General features: G+C 38.2%; 1 protein-coding gene across 15 annotated transcripts in view; it reads left to right on the top strand.

Moving 5' to 3' along the window:
* The window catches only part of LTBP1 (latent transforming growth factor beta binding protein 1), a 450,758-nt gene that overhangs the window by 376,227 nt on the left and 54,338 nt on the right, over nt 1–20,193 (top strand). For 10 of the 15 annotated variants that reach the window (XM_009442275.5, XM_515398.8, XM_054678340.2 and 7 more), the window contains one exon: nt 17,716–17,841. The exons of the other annotated variants lie outside the window; for them this stretch is intronic. In XM_009442275.5, coding sequence (XP_009440550.2) covers nt 17,716–17,841 — 126 coding nt within the window. The remainder of the gene's footprint in view (nt 1–17,715; nt 17,842–20,193) is intronic. 15 annotated transcript variants of the gene reach the window in all.

The following is a 20,193-nucleotide window of genomic DNA, read 5'->3' as shown; positions in this document are numbered from 1 at the left end:
AGAGTTTCATATGACTCTTTTCCATTCACCCACGAAGTAGTTCCAGCTTTAAGTCATTCCCTGTATCAAGGGCTAGTAAGCTGACAGCCAGCACTGATGCTTGTTTGCATTTGAGCATTGGAGCTCTTATTTCTAGAGGTACACTGTCTATTTTCTGTGGTTTTATAACTGATCTTTCTTGGCCTCCTATTTGAATATAGAAAGAGAAAAATTAGAAAATATAGAAAAAAGTGAGAATTTTTTGGCTGATTTTATGTTGCCTCTGAGGCCTAAGTGTCAAAAAGATGAATCTGGGGTTTGATATGTTTGGCCTGTCTGTAGGGCCTTCTCCCAGTCCTCACTGGCAGCACCTTTTAGTGTAAGAAAAGCTATATGAAAAGAGAAAGCGTACAGCATGGATCTAAATTTAGAAGACATTTATTTTTCTTAATCCCAGATATAAATATGTAAAACTATTACATTAATTCTGAGACTATCCAGTGGTTTTATATAATTATGTAAAGACAAAGTAATAGAGCCTTTTAAAAACTTAGAACAGTGTAAAACAAAGTGTATATTTCACATTTATCTTTTGTGGGTAATTGGAAGAAATTTACAAATGAAGTTAAGATTTTCCCTTAATATCTAAAGAACTGTTTCTGAGTATCGTGGAATTTATTTATAATGGAGCTAAAACACTCCACTTTTTTCAGATTGTTCCTTACATCATAGTAAACTGTAATTCTTTACCTACAGGTGTAGAAAGGTGGATTTGGGGGGCTTTCTTCTTTTTTTCCTTTAAAAATTTTAGAAGTATTTCTTTTCTATAACAAATTCCAACCTTCCTCATACACTTTTTCTGTTTTATAACACTGTCAGCCCATGGTAGAAAGAAATAGGAAGAAAATGTCTTTAAATTTAGAAATATACTTTGGTTCTCTTTTTCTATAAAGAATCACAGATGACTTATAGTGTTTATAGTTTTTGCTTTTGTTAAAAAAAAAAGTGTTTTGTGTTTCGTTAAATATATACTACTTTTCAATCTAATTCAGAATATTGCTTTAAAATGTCCCAGATACTCAGTTTTGAATTTTCATGTGTAATATCAAGGTTTTATTATAATTGAACAAACACCTGGCACACACAATGGCTTTCTCACGCAGCACCGCTCAACTCCACCCCGTTTCTCCATTCATGGAGTGGGGAAGATACATGCCCAGCACAAACTGCGTGTTTGCAAAGTTGTTAATGACATAAATGTCCTTTCCAGATACAAAACCTGAGCTTTGTGAGCTCCCTCAATGAGGAAAACTGTTTGAAACAAACCACTTTCCCCATTTTCATGGTCATTCACTGAATGAGCTTGTTGATACAGTTCGAAATGTAAATGCTGGTATACTTTTATTGGATTAAAAAAAAACAATCTAAACTGACTTCAGTCATGAGGATATTCATTCTTGACCTTATTTGGGATGATAAAGAGAGAATCTTCTATACATTTACCCTGCTTTTTTGTCTTCAAGGCCTACTGAAAATGAGAATGAGGGATATAATTTATTTATTTATTTATTTATTTTTTGGAGGCGGAGTCTCGCTCTGTTACTCAGGCCGGAGTGCGGTGGTGCGATCTCAGGTCATTGCCACCTCTGCCTCCTGGGTTCGAACGATTCTCCTGCCTCAGCCTCCCCAGTAGCTGGGGTTACAGGCACGTGCCACCACACCTGGCTAACTTTTGTATTTTCTTAGTAGGGAAGGGTTTCACCATGTTGGCCAGGCTGGTCTCAAACTCCTAACCACGTCAGTCTCCCAAAGTGCTAGGATTACAGACATGAGCCATTGCACCTGGCTGATATAATTTAAATACTTCAATAATTCTTAGGACTCTTGGGTGTTCAAAAAAATCAAGATGTTTAAAAATGCATTTTATATTTTACCCCTCTGTAAAAAAACATTTGCTGTTTATTTTTAAACGTTTGAAAGGACATGTGGAGTGGGGAAAGGAACCAGGCCTTGGAGCCCACTCTCAGTGGTTCAGATAGACTCTGGGAAGGGGGTGAGTCCAGTGAGGGCCCTGGAGACCTGGACTGATCCAGACCCAGTGTCTCCTTATGAATGCTTTACAGTAAACTATGACCTATCTTTTGAACATGAAATAGGTCTTACTTCTGTCTTCTATTATTTTTTAAAACATTCATAATTCCAAAGCCTGATGTCTTAGAATTATTATTAGGATTGCATTCTGTTCTGAATATATAATAATGCTGTTATACTTCTAAGGAAATGATTTTTTTAATGCCATAATAATTCTCCATCACCTTCTAGAAGACTAAAGAACAGTAGAATACTGAAGACAGAGGATTCAAATAACTCCCATGACATAGAGTGGGTCATGTACAAATGGAGTTGAGTTTTTAAGGAAAGATATATTAAATTACATATGTTTCTTGTTTTTGCTTATATTCCTATTTTTAAAAAAGTAGCTTGACTTCATTTTGCAGTTGGAGAAAAATAAGTTATAGGGTGTTAGAATGTCTTCCAATAAGCAGATAGGAAGTGGTGGTCAAGATGACTACTCAGAGTGCCTTAATATTTCAGTCTAATATATATGCCACAATACCTGTAACCCATGGGAAATAGAAAAGCAAAGTTAGCTTTTGAAATGGTAAGAGAGTCTCTAACCAGGAAATGCAGCAGTGTGGATTATCTCTTTTTTTTTTTTCAGTAAACATTCAAGTTGGTGTTTAAAATGCATGTAGAGGGCCAGGTGCAGTGACTCACGCCTATAATCCCAGCACTTTGGGAGGCTGAGGTGTATGGATCCGAGGTCAGCAGTTTGAGACCACCCTAACCAACATGGTAAAACCCGTCTCTACTAAAAATACAAAAATTAGCCAGGCATGGTGGCACACGCCTGTAATCTCAGCTACTTGGGAGGCTGAGGCAGGAGAATTACTTGAAACCGGAAGGTGAAGGTTGCAGTGAGCCGAGATCGCGCCACTGCACGCTAGCTTGGGCAACAAGAGTGAGACTCTGTCTCAATAAATAAATAAATAAATAAATAAATAAATAAATAAATAAATAAAATAAAAATAAAATGCATGTAGAAAAGTGCCTAAATCATAAGGCCACCACTTGACAAGCATTTATAGTGAGCATACCTGGTAACCAGCCCCCTGAACCTCCCTCAGACTTCCTCGTGATTATTCCCCACCCTCATATCCAATACTCATACATAGCACTTACCACTATCCTGACTTCATTACTGTAGATTCGTTCTGCCTGGTGTATTAGTCTGTTCTCTGCTAGAACACTGCTAGGAAGAAATACCCAAGACTGAGTAATTTATAAAGGAAAGAGGTTTAATTAATTCACAGTTCATTGCTGGGGAGGCCTCAGGAAACTTACAGTCATGGTGGAAGGCAAAGGAGGAGCAGGTACCTTCTTCACAGGGCGGCAGGATGGAGTGAGCACAAGCAGGGAAAATGCCAGACACTTAAAAAATCATCAGATCTCATCTGGTGAGACCTACTCACTATCATGAGAACAGCATTGGGGAAACCGCTCCCATGATCCACTTGCCTCCACCTAGTTCTACCCTTGACACATGGGGATTATGGGGATTACAATTCAAGGTAAGATTTTGGGTGGGGACACAGCCAAACCATATCACCTGCTTTTGAACATTAGCTACATGTAATCATAATATGTATTCCTTTGTGTTTGGCTTCTTTTATTCAACATTGCATTTGTAAGCTTCGTCTGTCTTGTCATGTGTAGTAGTCCATTTATTTTCATTGCTATATAGTATTTCATTGTATACATTATGTATCCATTCTACTGTTGATGGTCATTTGGCTTGCTTCCTATGTGAGGCTGTTGTGAATAAACTTCCTGTGAATATTCTTGAACATGACTTTTCGTGGGCATAATCACTAATTTCTGTTGGATATCACTAAGAAGTGTAATTTCTGGGTCATAGAATGTATGTATGTTTCACTCGCATATATATAGCCAGTTTTTCAGAGTACCAGTTTACACTGCTACCAGCAAAGGGTTAAGAGTCTCAGATCCACATTATCATCAATAATTGGTATTGTCATTCCTCTTAAGGTTTAGCCATACTGAGTAAAGGTATCTCATTATGGTCTCAATTTGTGTTTCCCTTGTGAAGATATATCTTTAACAACTTATACCTTTATTGGCCCTTTGGATATTGTTTCTGTTATCTAATTCTGCATAGGAAACTTCTTCTAACTGAAGTGCTCAAAACAACTATTTTAATGGCAACTTCAGGTGAACTCAAGTTGTTAATTTTAATGAAGTCCAGTGTTTTAATTTTTATTTCAGATCAGTATTTTTTATGTCCAGAATCTTTGCAAACCCTAAAGTCATTAAGGTACTGTTATGTTGTCTTCTGATAGCTTTATTGTTTCACATTTTAAATTTGGATTTGTAAGGCCCCTGAAGTTTTTTTGCATATGGTGAGAAATAGGGGTCAAGATGTCTTCATTTCCTAAATGGACATCAAATTAGGTCATCACTGTTTATTGAAAAGAGTGCCTTTTTCCCACTAATATGAATTTTTTTATTAACCATAGAGTCAGGTGTATATGAATATATTTCTGCATTATTCATATTATTTAATAGGTTTATCTGTCTTTGTACCATTTGTACATTGTCCTAGTTACAGTAGCTTTATAATAAATTTTAATGTTTTGTGCTGTCAGTTCTAACTTCTTCAATTCTGTTCTTGAGATTGTCACAGCTATTCTTGGCCCTTTGCATTTCTATATAAATTTTATAATCAGGTGATCAATTTTTACAAAACTCTGCTGGGATTTTGATTGGAATTGAGTTGAATCAATAGATCAATTTGAGGAGGTTTGGCATTTTACAGTATTTAGTCATCTAATCTGTGAATACAACACACCCCTTTATTAGGGTTTCTTTCATTTGTCTTAGTGTTTTGTTGGAGATTTTTGTATAAAGTCTTGCACAGCTTATTTAAGACTTATTCCTAGGTCTTCAAGATTTGCATGTGGTTGTGAATGGTATTAAAATTTTTTTACCCTTATAATTGTTTGTTACCAGTATATAGAGCTAAATTTGATTTTTGTACATTGAACTTGTATCCATGACCTTGCTAAATCTGCTTGTTAATTCTAGCAGTTTATATGCAGATTTCTTTGCACCTCCTACATATACAATTGTGTTGTATAAGTAATGCTAGTTTTATTCCTTCTCTTCTGGTAAGCATACTTTTATTTCCTTTTCATGTCTTACTGTACTGTCTAGGACCTCTACTGCAATGTTGACTAGAAGTGGTGACAGCTTGCTTGTCTCTTTCCTGATATCAGCAGCGAAGACATTTAATATGATGCTTGCTATAGGTTTTTTTTTTCTTAATAGATATTCTTTATCAGATAAAGAAGTTCCCTTATATATCTAGTTTGCTAATGTTCTTTATCATGCTTGGTTTTGAATTTTAACAGATGGTTTTTCTGCATCTGTTGAAATAATTACATTATTTTCTTCTTTATTCTGTTAATGTGGTGAATTACATTGACTGGATTTTAAAACAAGATAAAAATTTGTTTTCCTTATAGCAGTCTAAGCTTCAGTAATCTAGGGCTGATAATACAGGTCTATAATACAGGGACCCAGACAATATCTATTTTTTTTTTTTTTTTTTTTTTTGCTTTGCTCTTCTGGACTCAGGTTTTCCCTATCATGGTCTCAAAAAAAAAAAAAAAATCCTTGAAGAATTCACCGGTAAAGTCATTTGTGCCTGGAATGTTTTTGTTTCCTTTTGTTTTTGTGCCTATGCATTGTAAAGATTTTTAAATTGCAGTTAAGATTTCATTAATAGATAAAATAATATTTAGGCTTTTGACTTTTCATGTCAGTTTCAGTAAGTTTTGTTTTCCAAGGAATTTATCCATTTGGGTAAAATTTCGTTTTTATTTGCACAAAATTATTTATAATATCCTCTTCTCTGTATATATGTAGTGATCTTTTTTAAAATTTCAGTAATTTGTGCTTATGTTTCGCTCTTGATCAGTTTTCCTAGGGTTATTAGTCATTTCAAAGAAACAACTTTTGTGGATTTGTTTCCTTTGTTTTCTATTTTATTAATTTTTGCTTTTATATTTATTATTTTTTCTATATTTTTTATATTTACACTTTGGGGTTTAAATTGTCTTTATTTCTAACTACTTGAAGTAGATCTTTAAATCATTAGATTATCAATCTTCTAATATTTGTATTTATAGGTATATATTTCTTTCTAAGAATGGCTTTATCTGCATCCATAAGTTTTGATATGTTGTATTTTGTTATTTACATAAAATATTTCTAAAGTTCATTGTCATTTTTTTCCTTTGACCAATGAATTATTTAGAAGTATTTCACTTAATATCCAGATGTTTGGGTATTTTCTGGTTAACTTTTTGTTACTGGTTTCTACCTTAAAACCACTATGGCCAGAGAATATACTCTACATGACTTCAATCCTTGAAATTTGTTATGGCACAGAATATTACCAATTTTAGTAAATAGTCCTTGTCTGCTTGAAAACAATTTATATTATGCAGCTGGACCTATATGTCAATTAGGGCCAGTTTGTAAGTTGCGTTGTTAAAATCATCTATATGCCTACCGATTTTTTTGTCTGCTTACTATATAAATGACTGAGGAGTATGTAAGAAAACTATATGTATGTAAGAAAACTCGGCTAGATTAAAAAGCATTTTAAAGGGTTTTATGTGTATTTTTTTGTTTTGAGAGTTTTGGGTTTTATTTGCTTGTTTGTAATTGCAATTGTTGAGAATTGCAGTGACCTCCTAACTTAAATATGTGTATACTATTAATTAATAATTATCAGTAGCATTTTATCTTACATAATATAATTTCAAGCAAAACACTTCATCTTAAAACAAGATTTTATTTTCGTTCAGAAAAAATAAAACGTTGCAAGTTTTCAATATTTTAAAAATATTTATGAATAGGTATTTTATTTTTGTTTGTACAGTTGTATTTCACTCAAATGTTTATTCCTGTTAGGGTGGAATATATATTTATACACAAGTAAAATAATTAAAATACTTATTTAAGTATCCTCAAATAGTAGATTGCAAGTATGTGATTTTTCTGATTTTAAGAGTAACATAAGCCAGGTGTGGTGGTGGGTACCTGTAGTTACAGCTACTTGGGAGGCTGAGGTGGGAGGATCATTTGAGCTTAGGAGTTTGAGGCCAGGCTAGCCTGGTTGATGTAGTGAGACACCATCTCCAAAAAAAAAAAAAAAAGAGAGAGAGAGAGAGAGAGAGAGAGAGACTCTCATTATAGAAAATTTAGAAAATTCTGAGAAATATAAAGAAAAAATCATTTATCAACCAGTGTTAATTAATGTTAATATTTGACATATTTCTTAATAGTTTTTAGTATTTAAAAATGAAATTATATACTTTATTTATTTATTTTTTTTTTTTTAGACGGGGTCTTGCTCTGTCGCCCAGGCTGGAGTGCAGTGGTGCTATCTGGGCTCACTGCAAGCTCCAACTCCCGGGTTCACGCCATTCTCCTGCCTCAGCCTCCCAAGTAGCTGGGACTACAGGCACCCACCACCACGCCCAGCTAACGTTTTTTGTATAGGATTAATGAGAGGGAGGAGGAGGGAAGACTGTTTTGACTGAAGGATCTCTCTAAAGAAACAGCATTTGAGCTGAGCTCAGGGCAAAGCCTCTGAGACAGAGAACTTGGTGCACTCAAGGGAGTGGAAAAGGCCATGCCTGGTTCTGAGAGAGGAGGTGTAGTCTACAGCGATCCCACCGTAAATACACCTCTCATGTGATCTTGAAAGCTGAGCAGGGTCGGGCCTCATTAGTACTTGGATGGGAGAGAGAGGCTCAGCAAGGGTAGGGCTAGGGAGGCAGGTACAGAATTTGCAACTTCCCACAGGAAATGTAAAGAGTTTGGGTGTTATTCTAAGTGTAACTGAAATAGACTGATAGATTCGGAGCAGGACGATGATATACTATATTTCATCTTTCTAAAAAGATGCACATTTTTTCACCTTTAATACTGGGGCACTTCCTACAGTTGAAGTGATTTTTAAAAAGCAGTGCAAAATAGTTTAATTTGTAGAGTTTTTTTTTTCTTTCTTAGTGGTTCAGAAAATAATTTTGTTCTTTTTAATGAGTGGAGTCTTCTGTTTGATTTAATTCAGTAATTTATGTTTTTTAAGTACAGTGTTTCTATTTTCCAGGTTGCTTTTTGGCAATGGGATTAGAGGAGCAGGAGAAAACTCAGGATATCTTCTAGGATATTGTTATAATAGCTCAGGCCAGACATATTGGTAGCTCAGGCTAGAGCAGTGGCAACATGATGGAGAGAAATGAGTGACTCCAAAAATGCTTTGGAGATAGAGCCTAGTGCTAGATTAGAACATAGAGTTGAACCCGATGTAGGACATGGAGGAGAAGAACTGTTGAAGAGAGGTCATAGGTCCTGGCTTTAGCAAGTTGGTATTTGGTGACACTATTTGCTGACATGGTAAAAAAAAGAAGCAATTTTTTTGTAAAGATCAAGAGTGTGAGTTGGTTATATTAAATTAGAGTTGCCTGTGAAATATCCATGTGGGTGTGTCCCATAGGGAATTGGATCAAGTTAATTCTAATGTTCAGAAGAGAAGTCTAGTCTGGAGATAAAAACTGGAAGTCATCAGATCTAGACCGCATTTGAAGCCATCAGAATGGATGAGACCACCAAGAGAGATCATAGAATGAGAAAAAAAGAAGGTCTAGGACTAAGCTCTGAGAAACGCCAACATATAGGGGTCAAGTAAAAGAGACCCTGTAGGAGGAGTCCAGGGAGTAAGAGGAAACGGAGGATATGGTACTGTAGAATCCAAGGGAAAAGAGTTCTTCAAGGAGAGAGTGGTCAACCGCATTGAATGCAACTGAGAGCTCTATTAAGAGGACAAGAAGAATCCTTTGGGTTTTACAAAATGGTGACCTTATCAGGTGCTGTTTCAGTGGAATCTTGAATTCAGGAGCCACTCAAGAATGAATGAGAACTGATGGAGTAAACACAGCATGTGTAGATAAGTCAAGAACCTTGGCTGTTAAAAAGGAGTAAGAAATATGGAATGATCCAACAGAGAGGGAAAGAAGGTGATGCAGGGACAGAGGCCAGATGGACAAGCGCAGACAGCATGTGGCAAAGGCCTCTATGCCATTACCCATGGAAGAAAACTGAAGAGGTTTAAGCAGAGAACTATTTGATTGGACTGTTTCATTAGGTAAATTATTCTGTCATTGTGGGAGATGAATTTGGGGTCTTTAATGAGTGTCTGAAAGCACAAAACTCAGTTTGGAAGCCATTGCTGGAATTCGAGTGAAAGATAATGTGTCCTTGAATAAGGCTGGAGAGGAAAGGAGAGACTGGAGATATAACCAAAAGATAAAATCAGAAGAATGTGGTGACTGGATGTGGAGCAGTAATCAAGGATGACTCCCACATTTTTGGGTAACTAGGATGATATATGTGATTTTTAGGATGGTTTCCAACAGGATATCTTTAACTGTAGATGGTGAATACCTGTTGTCTACATAGTGGTTGACAAAAATGGAGCAGTGTTGGTTTAGTTTCTCTGGAATATAGGATTGAGGCTTGTCTGGGTAATTTTTACAGAATAATTTAAGTAGGCTGGGCATGGTGGCTCATATCTGTAATCCCAGCACTGATTGGCCGAAGTGGGAGGATCACTTGAGCCGAGGACTTTGAGATCAGCCTGGGCAACATAATGAGACCTCATCTCTACTAAAAATTAAAAAAAAATAAAAAAATGCCAGGCATGGCAGCACACACCTGTGGTCCCAGCTATTTGAGAGGCTGAGGTAGGAGGATTGCTTGAGCCTAGGAAGTTGAGGCTGCAGTGAGCTATGGCTCACTGTGAGAGCCATGGCACTCTCTCTCACAGTGAGAGCATGGCACTGCTCTCTAGTGTGGGCAACAGAGTGAGACCCTGTCTCTAAAATAAATAAGTAAGTAAGTAAATTTTTTGAAAGTAGTACATCTCCATGCTGGGAAAAAAAAAAAAAAAAAAGATGTCTCATTGGCCAGCCTTATTTTCTAGAAGGTAATTATGGGAAAGTTGAATTTCAAATAATTTGTTACCTGTGTCATTTCTTATTGCTTATCTTAGGCTGCTAGCTTTCAAAACAGACTTGTGACCATCAAGGTCCCCGTGTTTTTTTCCTGCCCTTCTCTGTCAAGGGATAGCATGGTAGACTCGGCCCAGGGACGTCGTCTGCTGTTTCTGGCCTATTCCCATCTCCTAGAACAAAGTTATTTTCCATAACACATATGGGCTATATTCCCCAGCCTTGTCGATGTTGCCAGACCTCAGTGGACCTTTTTTAAAAGGATCTTTCCATGTCCTATTGTATTGCCTGGACCATCTCCCAATCCAGTTTTTAATTTCCTATTGGCTAAATTTTATTTTCTTTCTTTAGGCCTTGTGCTCATCTTCCGCTTAATGCTGGCTTCCCTCCTGTGCTGTGAGAGTGACCTTAATCGCTTGTGGGCCAGCAGCCATGCCATTTTAAAATTCTTTTGGGCAGCTATTCAGCTGGTTTAACATCTTTCACTCCCACTTCTTGGCTGAGATTTACTCTCTCCTAGCCGGCTTCCATTCCTTTCAGAAAGGAGTGTGAGGGCTGCAGTTCCACTGTAAACCCCTTTTCTTTGGATCTGTGTTCCTAAGATTCTGGCACCAAATACTTAACCAATTTCAGTTGGTTAAGAAGTTCTGAGCTAAAATAGTGGGCCATTTTCTTCTTATGAAGAGTTCCAGGAGCACCGATGCTAGACATGGTCCTGTCTAAGTCCTGGGACCTCCTGAGACTTGCAACCATGGGTGCCTGATGTGCTTTCTTCCAAGGGTCTCCTACAAAAATATCCTCTTCATGGCCCACAGTAGCTCTAGTGTCTAGATTTCAAGTATGATGATATTTCTTGTATTAAAGGACAGAGATGCCTAAGTCTTATTTAAGGACAAGAAGACTTGATAAAACTGGAAGCCAGTAGATGATGAGTCAAAGAGTAACAGATGGCGTGTTCTGACCTCCATTTTCGTAGTGGGCAAACTCCAGTGTGCTTGTTGGGCTCACAATTTGGTTAGTTCTCTTCACCATCTAGGACTAACCTTTTTTAACTATCATCATGGTGACAGGTAAGAGAATGTGATGGCTAGAACCACAGACAGATTCAGAGGATTCTTCTGTGACCAGGCCTTGTTCCTCTGCCAGCTCTCCCGCTAACTGACTGTGTAACCTTGAGGCAAGTCACTTCCCCTTTCTAGCCCTCAGTTTTCTGATTATTAAAATGAAGAGGTTGAACTGGATAATCTTCAGGTTTCCTTTAAGTCAAAATGGACCATATGATTCATCTAAAAATGTTCTAAGACAGGAAGGCCGTTTCTTCACAACTCTCAGTAGCTTTGGAGATTTTCCTATGAATTATCCATTACCAAAAAATGACACTCCCATTCCCACTATCCACTTCTCTGGAGCGTCCTGGCAGCAGACGGAAAGCTCATTAGTGAGCTGCTTCCCCTAATAGATGAGTACGTTTTGCTCAGAATAAGGAAGAAGGAAGTCAACAAAATAAGAGAAGGAGATGTTAAGAAACTAAGAAGAAGCACTTTCCTAAAAATGCAAAACCAAAAACTGAAGAATATATCTGAAAAAAGAACACCAAATCATTTTACTAATGAAATAGACACAAATACCCCTTTCTTTCCAATGTACATCATTTTCAGAATATATACAGATACACATAGACTTTTCTGCGTGTAATGCAAGACACCTAATGGAACCATTGAGATTTGTTATGAATTTTTGTGTTGAGTTCTTAAAATTAAAACAATTTTAATTTTTTGGTTCTTAAACAAGATTTACATGACCCCAACCTCTTTTAGAAAACCCTGCCTTCTTTCCATACTTGTTATTTATTTCATAGTTCACTTTACGTAAATGAGGTGACACAGGTGTCTGGCCTTACACCTTTATTTGAGAATTCGGGAGTGCATGGGTTCGAGTTCTACTCTAGTATGTAGACTCCCTGAATGCAATCAGTAGGTTTTTAATAACTTTTGGTTCATTGAGAAAATGTCTTAAGTAAAAAGCATCTGGACAAGGAAAATGGATCTGCCAAGTAGATCAATAAAGACCCTCAAAAGCGTGGGTCTATTAGTCATAGTCATTGACAACATTGCTACTTTTTAAATGAGCCACTGGTAGTTCCCATCACCCAGAACTATGTTCTATTTTTCTTTCTGACATTTACGTAATTTTTTATTGGGAAATTCACATCAGGGATCGATTCTCCTTGGTTTGTATAATTCTTTCTTGACTTTATTTCCATTGAAATATCAATATTTATATCTACCTTCTTCAGTAAAGTGTAAATAGCAATACTTGCGTGATGAATCAGCAACTTTTGTAATACCACACCTGATTTTTCTGGATTGACAATTGACAATTGATCACTAGACAAATCACGCCTGTAATCACTAACCCATTGGATAGTATTACCAATGATATCATGCATGGCCCTTACAGATCACTAAGCAAAATTGCTTGGTAGTTTTAACAGAATCACCCTTCATTAAGTGAAAACATATGATATTTGGATGATTCAAAATATAGTTTCATCTTCCAAATTCAACTTTAGCAAAAAAGGATGACTTTCACTTGTTCATTTAGTCTTGCTGGGACTTCTACTCTAATGTAATAAATTTTCTTAACATTTAGCTTTATTTCTCTAGAATTACTCATATTTGCAGCAGTTCTTTTCATTGTATGTATATACAGGACTAACAATGGAAAAATATCTCAGAGAGCTCACATCATCAAAGAAAATTCTAATGAAATAATGTTTGTTCTTGTAGAGGTCATTAAAGTGAAACAAATGTCCTCTTATTAAGCTATTACCTCACCTTATTGTTGAAAACATGAAACTGCTGAGAGTTACATTATATCATTTTTATAAAATATTAGTTGCTGAAGAGCTAGTTTCCAGCAGGCATTCCACGTTATTTTTTCCTATTCATTCAAATCCAAAATATTGCCTCATCTAAACTTTCTCGGTTAATCACTGTTACAGTAAGTCTGAGACTGCAAGACGCCCAGTAATTCATAACCGGCTTGGGGCTTGTTCACCTTCAGGTCAATTATTTGGTTCCTGTGCACAGTAACAAGAAATCATCATCTGCTATAATTGCATAGAATTAATAAAAAGGAAAGCAAGAGATTTTCCTTCAAGAATCTGGACTGAAAAGCCACCAGGTTTCTAGTACATACCTTCTCTTTCTCCTCCTTTGCTGTCCTTCCACTCATTTTAGTAGGGAAATAAGTTGCTGGTGAGGTTAAGTTAAAGGTTCCTCACCCTGAGAAAGAGCCCTCGATAAGCACAGCAGTGGCACAAAATGCTCTGGGACTGGAGAGGAGAGGCCCTGAGATCTGCTTGTGGAGTAGTTAAAGGAGGTGCTGCAGAGGAGGTGTCCCTTGGGCTGACTCCTGAAGGGCCAAGAGGCATTTCTAAGTAAGTCCAGGGGAAAGGGGTGGCATGGAGATTCCAGAGACGGAAGGAGTATGCACCAAGTCCATGAAAAATTAAAGACCATAGGTTTTCAAAGACCTCTAGTATGCTAATTGAGCCAGAGTGCAAATTGGGAAGGAGGTCGTCTGGAAACTGTGGCCAGACATATAGGCAGGAGGCAGATAAGGAAGGGTGCTCCATGCCCTACTAAGGAGTGTGGTTACCCTTTAGCCAAGAGGAGATTCTGAACACTCTGAGCAAGGGAATGGTACTGGTGAGTTTGCATTTTGCAGAGAGCACATTGGCAGTTTTAGGTGGAGAATGGATAGAGGGAGGGAGGCAAGACTGGAGATGGGAAGATGACCCACCAAGAGTATGAGTATCAGGAAAGATAGTAAAGACGGCATGACAGGGAAGGACAGAGAATAGGAGAAAGTGAAGGGTGATATTAAGATTTCTGGCTCGGGTGACAGATTGGATTTGCTGATGAAGGAAATAGGAGAAATGGAGTTGAGATGAGGAGGGGAGTGATAATAAATTCGTTTATTATGAATATATCCGATAGGTATTAGATAAGTGGTTCTAAAGGACAGAGGTAAATTTTTGAGAGAGACTGGGAAATCATCAGTATGTAAATGGTAATTGAAGTATTTCCGAGTTTCTTTCCAGCCCTTAAATCCTGTGATTCAATGAATAACATAAATAATCTCTTTGATGTACGCCCATCTCAGAAAGCCTACCATTAGCAGTGGCCTGTGTTAAGTGATTTGGTGACGCAATGCAGTTCCTCCTCAAGTTGTGATCAGTAAGTAAATTGTGATCTCAGCCTCATGCTGACATTGAAAATCAATCAGAACAGATTTATTGAGTGTCTTTTTTGTGTTTAGTGTTGTAAGGGAGATTCATTTTTTAGATTGGAAATAATTTCATTGATTTGTCCTTTTTTTTTTTTTTTTTTTTTGAGACGGAGTTTCGCTCTTGTTGCCCAGTCTGGAGTGCAATGGCATGATCTCGGCCCACTGCAACCTCTGCCTCCCAGGTTCAAGCAATTCTCCTGCCTCAGCCTCCCAAGTAGCTGGGATTACAGTCATGCACCACCACGCCCGGCTAATTTTGTATCTTTAGTAGAGACGGGGTTTCTCCAAGTTGGTCAGGCTGGTCTTGAACTCCCAACCTCAGGTGATCTGCCTGCCTCGGCCTCCCAAAGTGCTGGGATTACAGGCATGAGCCACCGCGCCAGGCTTCATTGATTTTTTAATTCAAGTCACCAAGGTCAGGAAATGGAGTTTAGTAGGAAGACAGTGAATACAGTTTTAGGCTTGATAAGTTTAAGTTCATGGCAGAAAATCCAATGGAAATGATTAAGAAATGTGCTTGCACCCCGTCTCTACTAAAAATACAAAAAAATTAGCCAGGCGTGGTGGCGAGCGCCTGTAGTCCCAGCTACTCAGGAGGCTGAGGCAGGAGAATGGCGTGAACCCAATAGGTGGAGTTTGCAGTGAGCAGAGATCGCACCCCTGCACTCCAGTCTGGGCGACAGAGCGAGACTCCGTCTCAAAAAAAAAAAAAAAAAAAAATGCTCCGGAGAAGAATCTTGGCTGGAGAGGAGGATGGGGGATTTATCCCAAGGAGCATGGTCATTGAAACTGGGACAGTGTGGGAAGGGTGGAGGAGAGGAGTGCTGAGCACACAGCAGATTTCAGGCAGGGCGGGAGCCTTGGCAGATACCCACCTTCAGGCTGCCAAAGGGCAAGGACAAGCTCAAGGCAGAACAAGAAGAATATTCCGTCACTGAACGTGGGAAGAGAGTGTTCAAGGAGTGGGCATTCAGCCAGACTCGGAGGTCAGGGGTGACTGACCGGAAGATGATCATGAGATTTAATGATGAGCTGGTCACTGGTGCTTTTTCTCATAGGAGTCTCAGTGGCATAAAGAGTTAGGAAGTAAGATTCTAGGCCATTGAGGAGGAGGAGGAGGAGGAGGAAGAGGAATAGTAGTAATAATAATAAAGTTGACATGTGCTATATTGGATGCCTCCCTACGTTACATGCCAGGCAGTCTTCAAAGCACTTTGTACGTGTTATTTTGTTTAATGCTCACAGTAATTGTAGGAACTTACCAATATTATTAATATTATTCATATTGATACTATTATTTCCATTTACAGATAGACTGTAATAGGAAATAAAGACAATGAGTATAGACAATCCTTTGTGACATTTTGCAGTGATACAAAACGTTTAATTCCCCCCAAACTAAATTCTGTCAAGTGAAATTGAACTTCTCATTTTCTTTAGCATTTGTTATCTGATTTCATTATTTGAACATAAAAGTACAATCTTCACATATATTTGGATGCTGTCATTACATTTTCTTAATTGTTTCTCCAAAAACTTACATTTTGGCATGACTGTTAAGTCCAGGGCAGAGAGAGCAGAGTACCAGGTGTGGCTGGTGTGAGATGTGGCAGTGCCCAAGGAGAAGAAAAGCACAATGGGCGATGATATGATCAGGTGAAAACTATTTTCAAGCAATTTTAACATTTTTGAAGGCAGTGAGGGTAGGATCCAGGGGAGGAATAACTGAAGATGTTGGAGAAGGATGAGCAGGTGGGACCTTGAGGCAGAGACTGGTCGGGGTGGGAGAAGGAGCCCCACCCAGAAAGGAGAAGGGATGTAGGTTTTTTGTTTGTTTGTTTTGAGTTGAGAAAATAAGTTTAAAAGAGAAAATGCGGCCAGGCGCGGTGGCTCAAGCCTGTAATCCCAGCACTTTGGAAGGCCGAGGCGGGCAGATCACGAGGTCAGGAAATTGAGACCATCCTGGCTAACATGGTGAAACACCGTCTCTACTAAAAATACAAAAAATTAGCCAGGCGTGGTGGCAAGTGCCTGTAGTCCCAGCTACTCAGGAGGCTGAGGCAGGAGAATGGCTTGAACCTGGGCGGCGGAGCTTGCAGTGAGCCGAGATTGCGCCACTGCACTCCAGCCTGGGCGACAGAGTGAGACTCTGTCTCACTCAAAAAAAAAAAAAAAAAAATATATATATATATATATATATAAAATAAAAGAGAAAATGCTCAATTTTATTAATAGTAACTCTCCCCAAACTAAACTCTGTCAAGTGAACTTGTACTTCTCATTTTCTTTAACAGTTGTTACCTGATTTCATTATTTGAACATAAAAGTGCAATCTTCTTCACATATATTTGGATGCTGTCATTAACATTTTCTTAATTGTTTCTCCAAAAACTTGCAAGTGGCATGACTGTTAAGTCCAGGGGCAGAGAGAGCAGAGTACCAGGTGATGGGTGGTATAGATGTGGCAGTGCCCAAGGAGAACGGGAAGGAAAGAACGGAGAAGGAAATTAGTAACCGTAAGAATAAAGAAGAATTCTATCTAAAAGTCTGTTGTAACTTTGCAATTGAGGCATCACTTTTATAAGAACATTTTTATTAATGAGAAAAAAAGGCAGAAGATCACTCTCATCAGGTTTATGGAGAACAAAAGGAATTGGCAAGTCAGCCAATCAGCTGGAGCAGCCTGGACGGTTAGGACCTTGAGTGGCTGTAAATTGGTGGCATCAAATCTTTTCTTTTGGCACTGGGACTGACTGGCTACCCTGCTGACTTCATCAGACTCTCTCTTGACTTCCTGAGGATGTTGTGTAGTCTGGATCAAGGTTATCCACAAGGTTAAGTAAACTATTGCTCATTTCCACCTGTAACTATCAGATGCAAATACTATTAGCATTTACTGCAACTAAAACAAGTGACAATATTTTCACATGTTTTCTCTGTAGGAATATAAGGTTCCTTGGAAATAAAGGGTTGAGAACATTTAGGTAATACTGGGCGTGGCACTTGCAGCCATCATTTCAGTCTAAAAACATTTCCTAAGGAAAAGTACTAAATGTTTTTTTCATAGAACCCAACATTTTGGCTGTTAAACCATTTTCATCAAAACATTTTATTTATATGTAAAATGTTTTAAAAGCTGTTTTCTGTGTAAACATGTTCATCTCATCATCACACACTAATCAGGATGTGTTGAGTGCCTCTGTTTATCCATTAATATCTGGTGTTTGTCAGCCTGTGTTTGTTTTGTGTCTGATGTTCCATGTCTTTTTTGCAGATATTGATGAATGTGTAAACAACACTGTTTGTGACAGTCACGGGTTTTGTGACAATACAGCTGGCTCCTTCCGCTGCCTCTGTTATCAGGGCTTTCAAGCCCCACAGGATGGGCAAGGGTGTGTGGGTGAGTTTTTAGATTTTTTCCCAACGTGTTTCACATGTCCCTAGGGAAAAGAAATCACAGTGAACAACAGGAGCTTTTAAGCAGGTAATTTGGGTAGAGCTTTATCATAATTTGATTTTGTCATACAGTTTGAGGATGTGCAAAAATATCCTATGTTGGCCGGGTGCATGGCTCACAGTTGTAACCCCAGCACTTTGGGAGGCCAAGGTTGGAGAATTGCTTGAGACCAGGAGTTTGAGACCAGCCTGGGTAGCATGGTGAGATCTTTTCTCTATGAATAAAAATTAAAAAAAAAAATTAGCCAAGCTTGATGGTGGATGGCTGTAGTCCCAGCTACTTGGGAGACTGAGGTGGGAGGATCTCATGTGCCCAGGAGTTTGAGGCTGCAGTAAGCCGTGATCATGCCACTGCACGCCAGCTTGGGCAACAGAGCAAGACCCTGTCTCAAAAAAAAAAAAAAATCCTATGGCTTCTGAAACTGTTAGGGACATTAAGAAATATAAAAGTATGACTTTACATTTAAATGAATTTTGACAAGAACATCTGTTTAAACTCTTAACTGAGTATGCAGAACTCTAGACTCCCTTCAGCACAGGAAATAGAGTCTGGTGTGTGGTATAGATTGTCTGTCTTTGAAATGCACCCCCTTAGACAGTGCATTTAAGGCAAAGTATTGCCAGGAGCTTCAGTGTCCAGGAATGATACCTGTAAAAGGATGCTTTGAATTGTGCAACTGTATTTCTTCAGTCTGTTCCGGGATTGACAGGGCTGGAAGGAATCTTGAATATCATCATATGTCCTGGAATATGGTCCAACAAATGCTCACACAGAAAATAATTTGTATTTCATTGTCTGACAAGATGTGATTTCTTCACGTCAAACTCATTATGAAACATATTTGCAATTAGAGCAATTAAATGGGAAAGAGGAGAAAGGTTATCAAATTCAAGACTTTATAGATAGCAAGACTTTTCTTTTTCTTTATTCTTAGAGAAAAATAGCCATGTTCACTACATGGCAGATGGAACTTGAGGAGTCTATTGCCTATTTGGTTTGAAAATTTGCAATTAAAACATTAGTTCATTTGCCATCCATATTAAACTTGGAAAACAAGATTTTTAAGGTTTAATGATAATGTCACTTAAATAATAACTGCTTTTGTGGAATTATGAAATTCAGTTAATTCTCAACCAAAAATTATTTACAAAGCAATGATGTGGTTTCATGCATAAGCAGTAGCTAGTCAAAAACATAGATAATTATTCAAGAATTATTCACAACAAGACATAGTTATTTAATAATATAGCTAAGACTATCCTAATCTTAGTTCAAACTCCTGCTTTGGCCACCTTTCCACCAAAATACAGTTGTTTGACATTTGGATAATATTTTCACCAGATGGGTCTTGTGATGTGGCCCCTACTTTTCATCTTAACTTTACCACTTCCTTCTTCACCTGTTGTTTCCAGCAACGTCAGACTGGTTGTGGTTGCCCATGTCACTGTGCAATTATTTGACTGTTGTTCACTCCTTCTGCTGGAAATAACCTCCTGACCTCTCCTTCCCTGAGCCCTGGATTTTTCTCACTCGTTCTTGAAGACTGAAGTTCAGTGTCATCTTCCAGACACCATCCCTGCTCCATTCCTCACTCTCAAGCTGAGCTGTGGCCTCTGCTTCCAGAGCACCTTCAGCAAATTCTATTATAGCACTTACAACCTTTGGGGGAATAATTTAGTAATGGGTATACCACCTGCAGACCGCTTCTGCAAGGCTATGACCTCTATATGATTGAAAACTTTCTCACTTCTCCCTGGGCAGGGCACGATGCTTGGCTTATTATAGGTGCTCAGTAAATTTTGTTTAACTACCAACTGTTTAAATATCAGATGTTGAACCATACCTGGAAACCATGTCAGCTATCTGGAGTCCACATAGCTCCAGAGCCCCTGCTTAATGTTCATTTCTAACCAGCCAGATGAACACACCAAACCCATGCTGACATTTCAGCTTGGCACACAAAACACCACCCTTAGAGAAGGAATATTTGTTATCATTTTGGTGAACTCAACAAATGTCATTTTATTTGTGTTTGTATTTATTATTTCAAAAATATTTACTAAGCACCTGTGATACGCACTTCACACTGGGTGTTCTGTAGAGCTACAGGGATGAGTGAGCACCTGCCCCATTATCACCTACTCATCCTTCAGCTATTTGCTCCAGTATCATTTCTCTAACCCACCCCCACATTTAAGGTCTGCTGTTCCATGCTTTCACTGAGCTCTGAACTTTTCACTCCTCACACTCACTGAAGCGTGTACGATTATTTTGTTCATTTCCCTAACTCGACTG

Source organism: Pan troglodytes, chromosome 12 (assembly GCF_028858775.2).
Source record: "Pan troglodytes isolate AG18354 chromosome 12, NHGRI_mPanTro3-v2.0_pri, whole genome shotgun sequence".
Lineage (NCBI taxonomy): Eukaryota > Metazoa > Chordata > Mammalia > Primates > Hominidae > Pan > Pan troglodytes.
The sequence above is the reverse complement of the archived record's forward strand: the minus strand, read 5'-3'. Positions and strand labels throughout refer to the sequence as shown.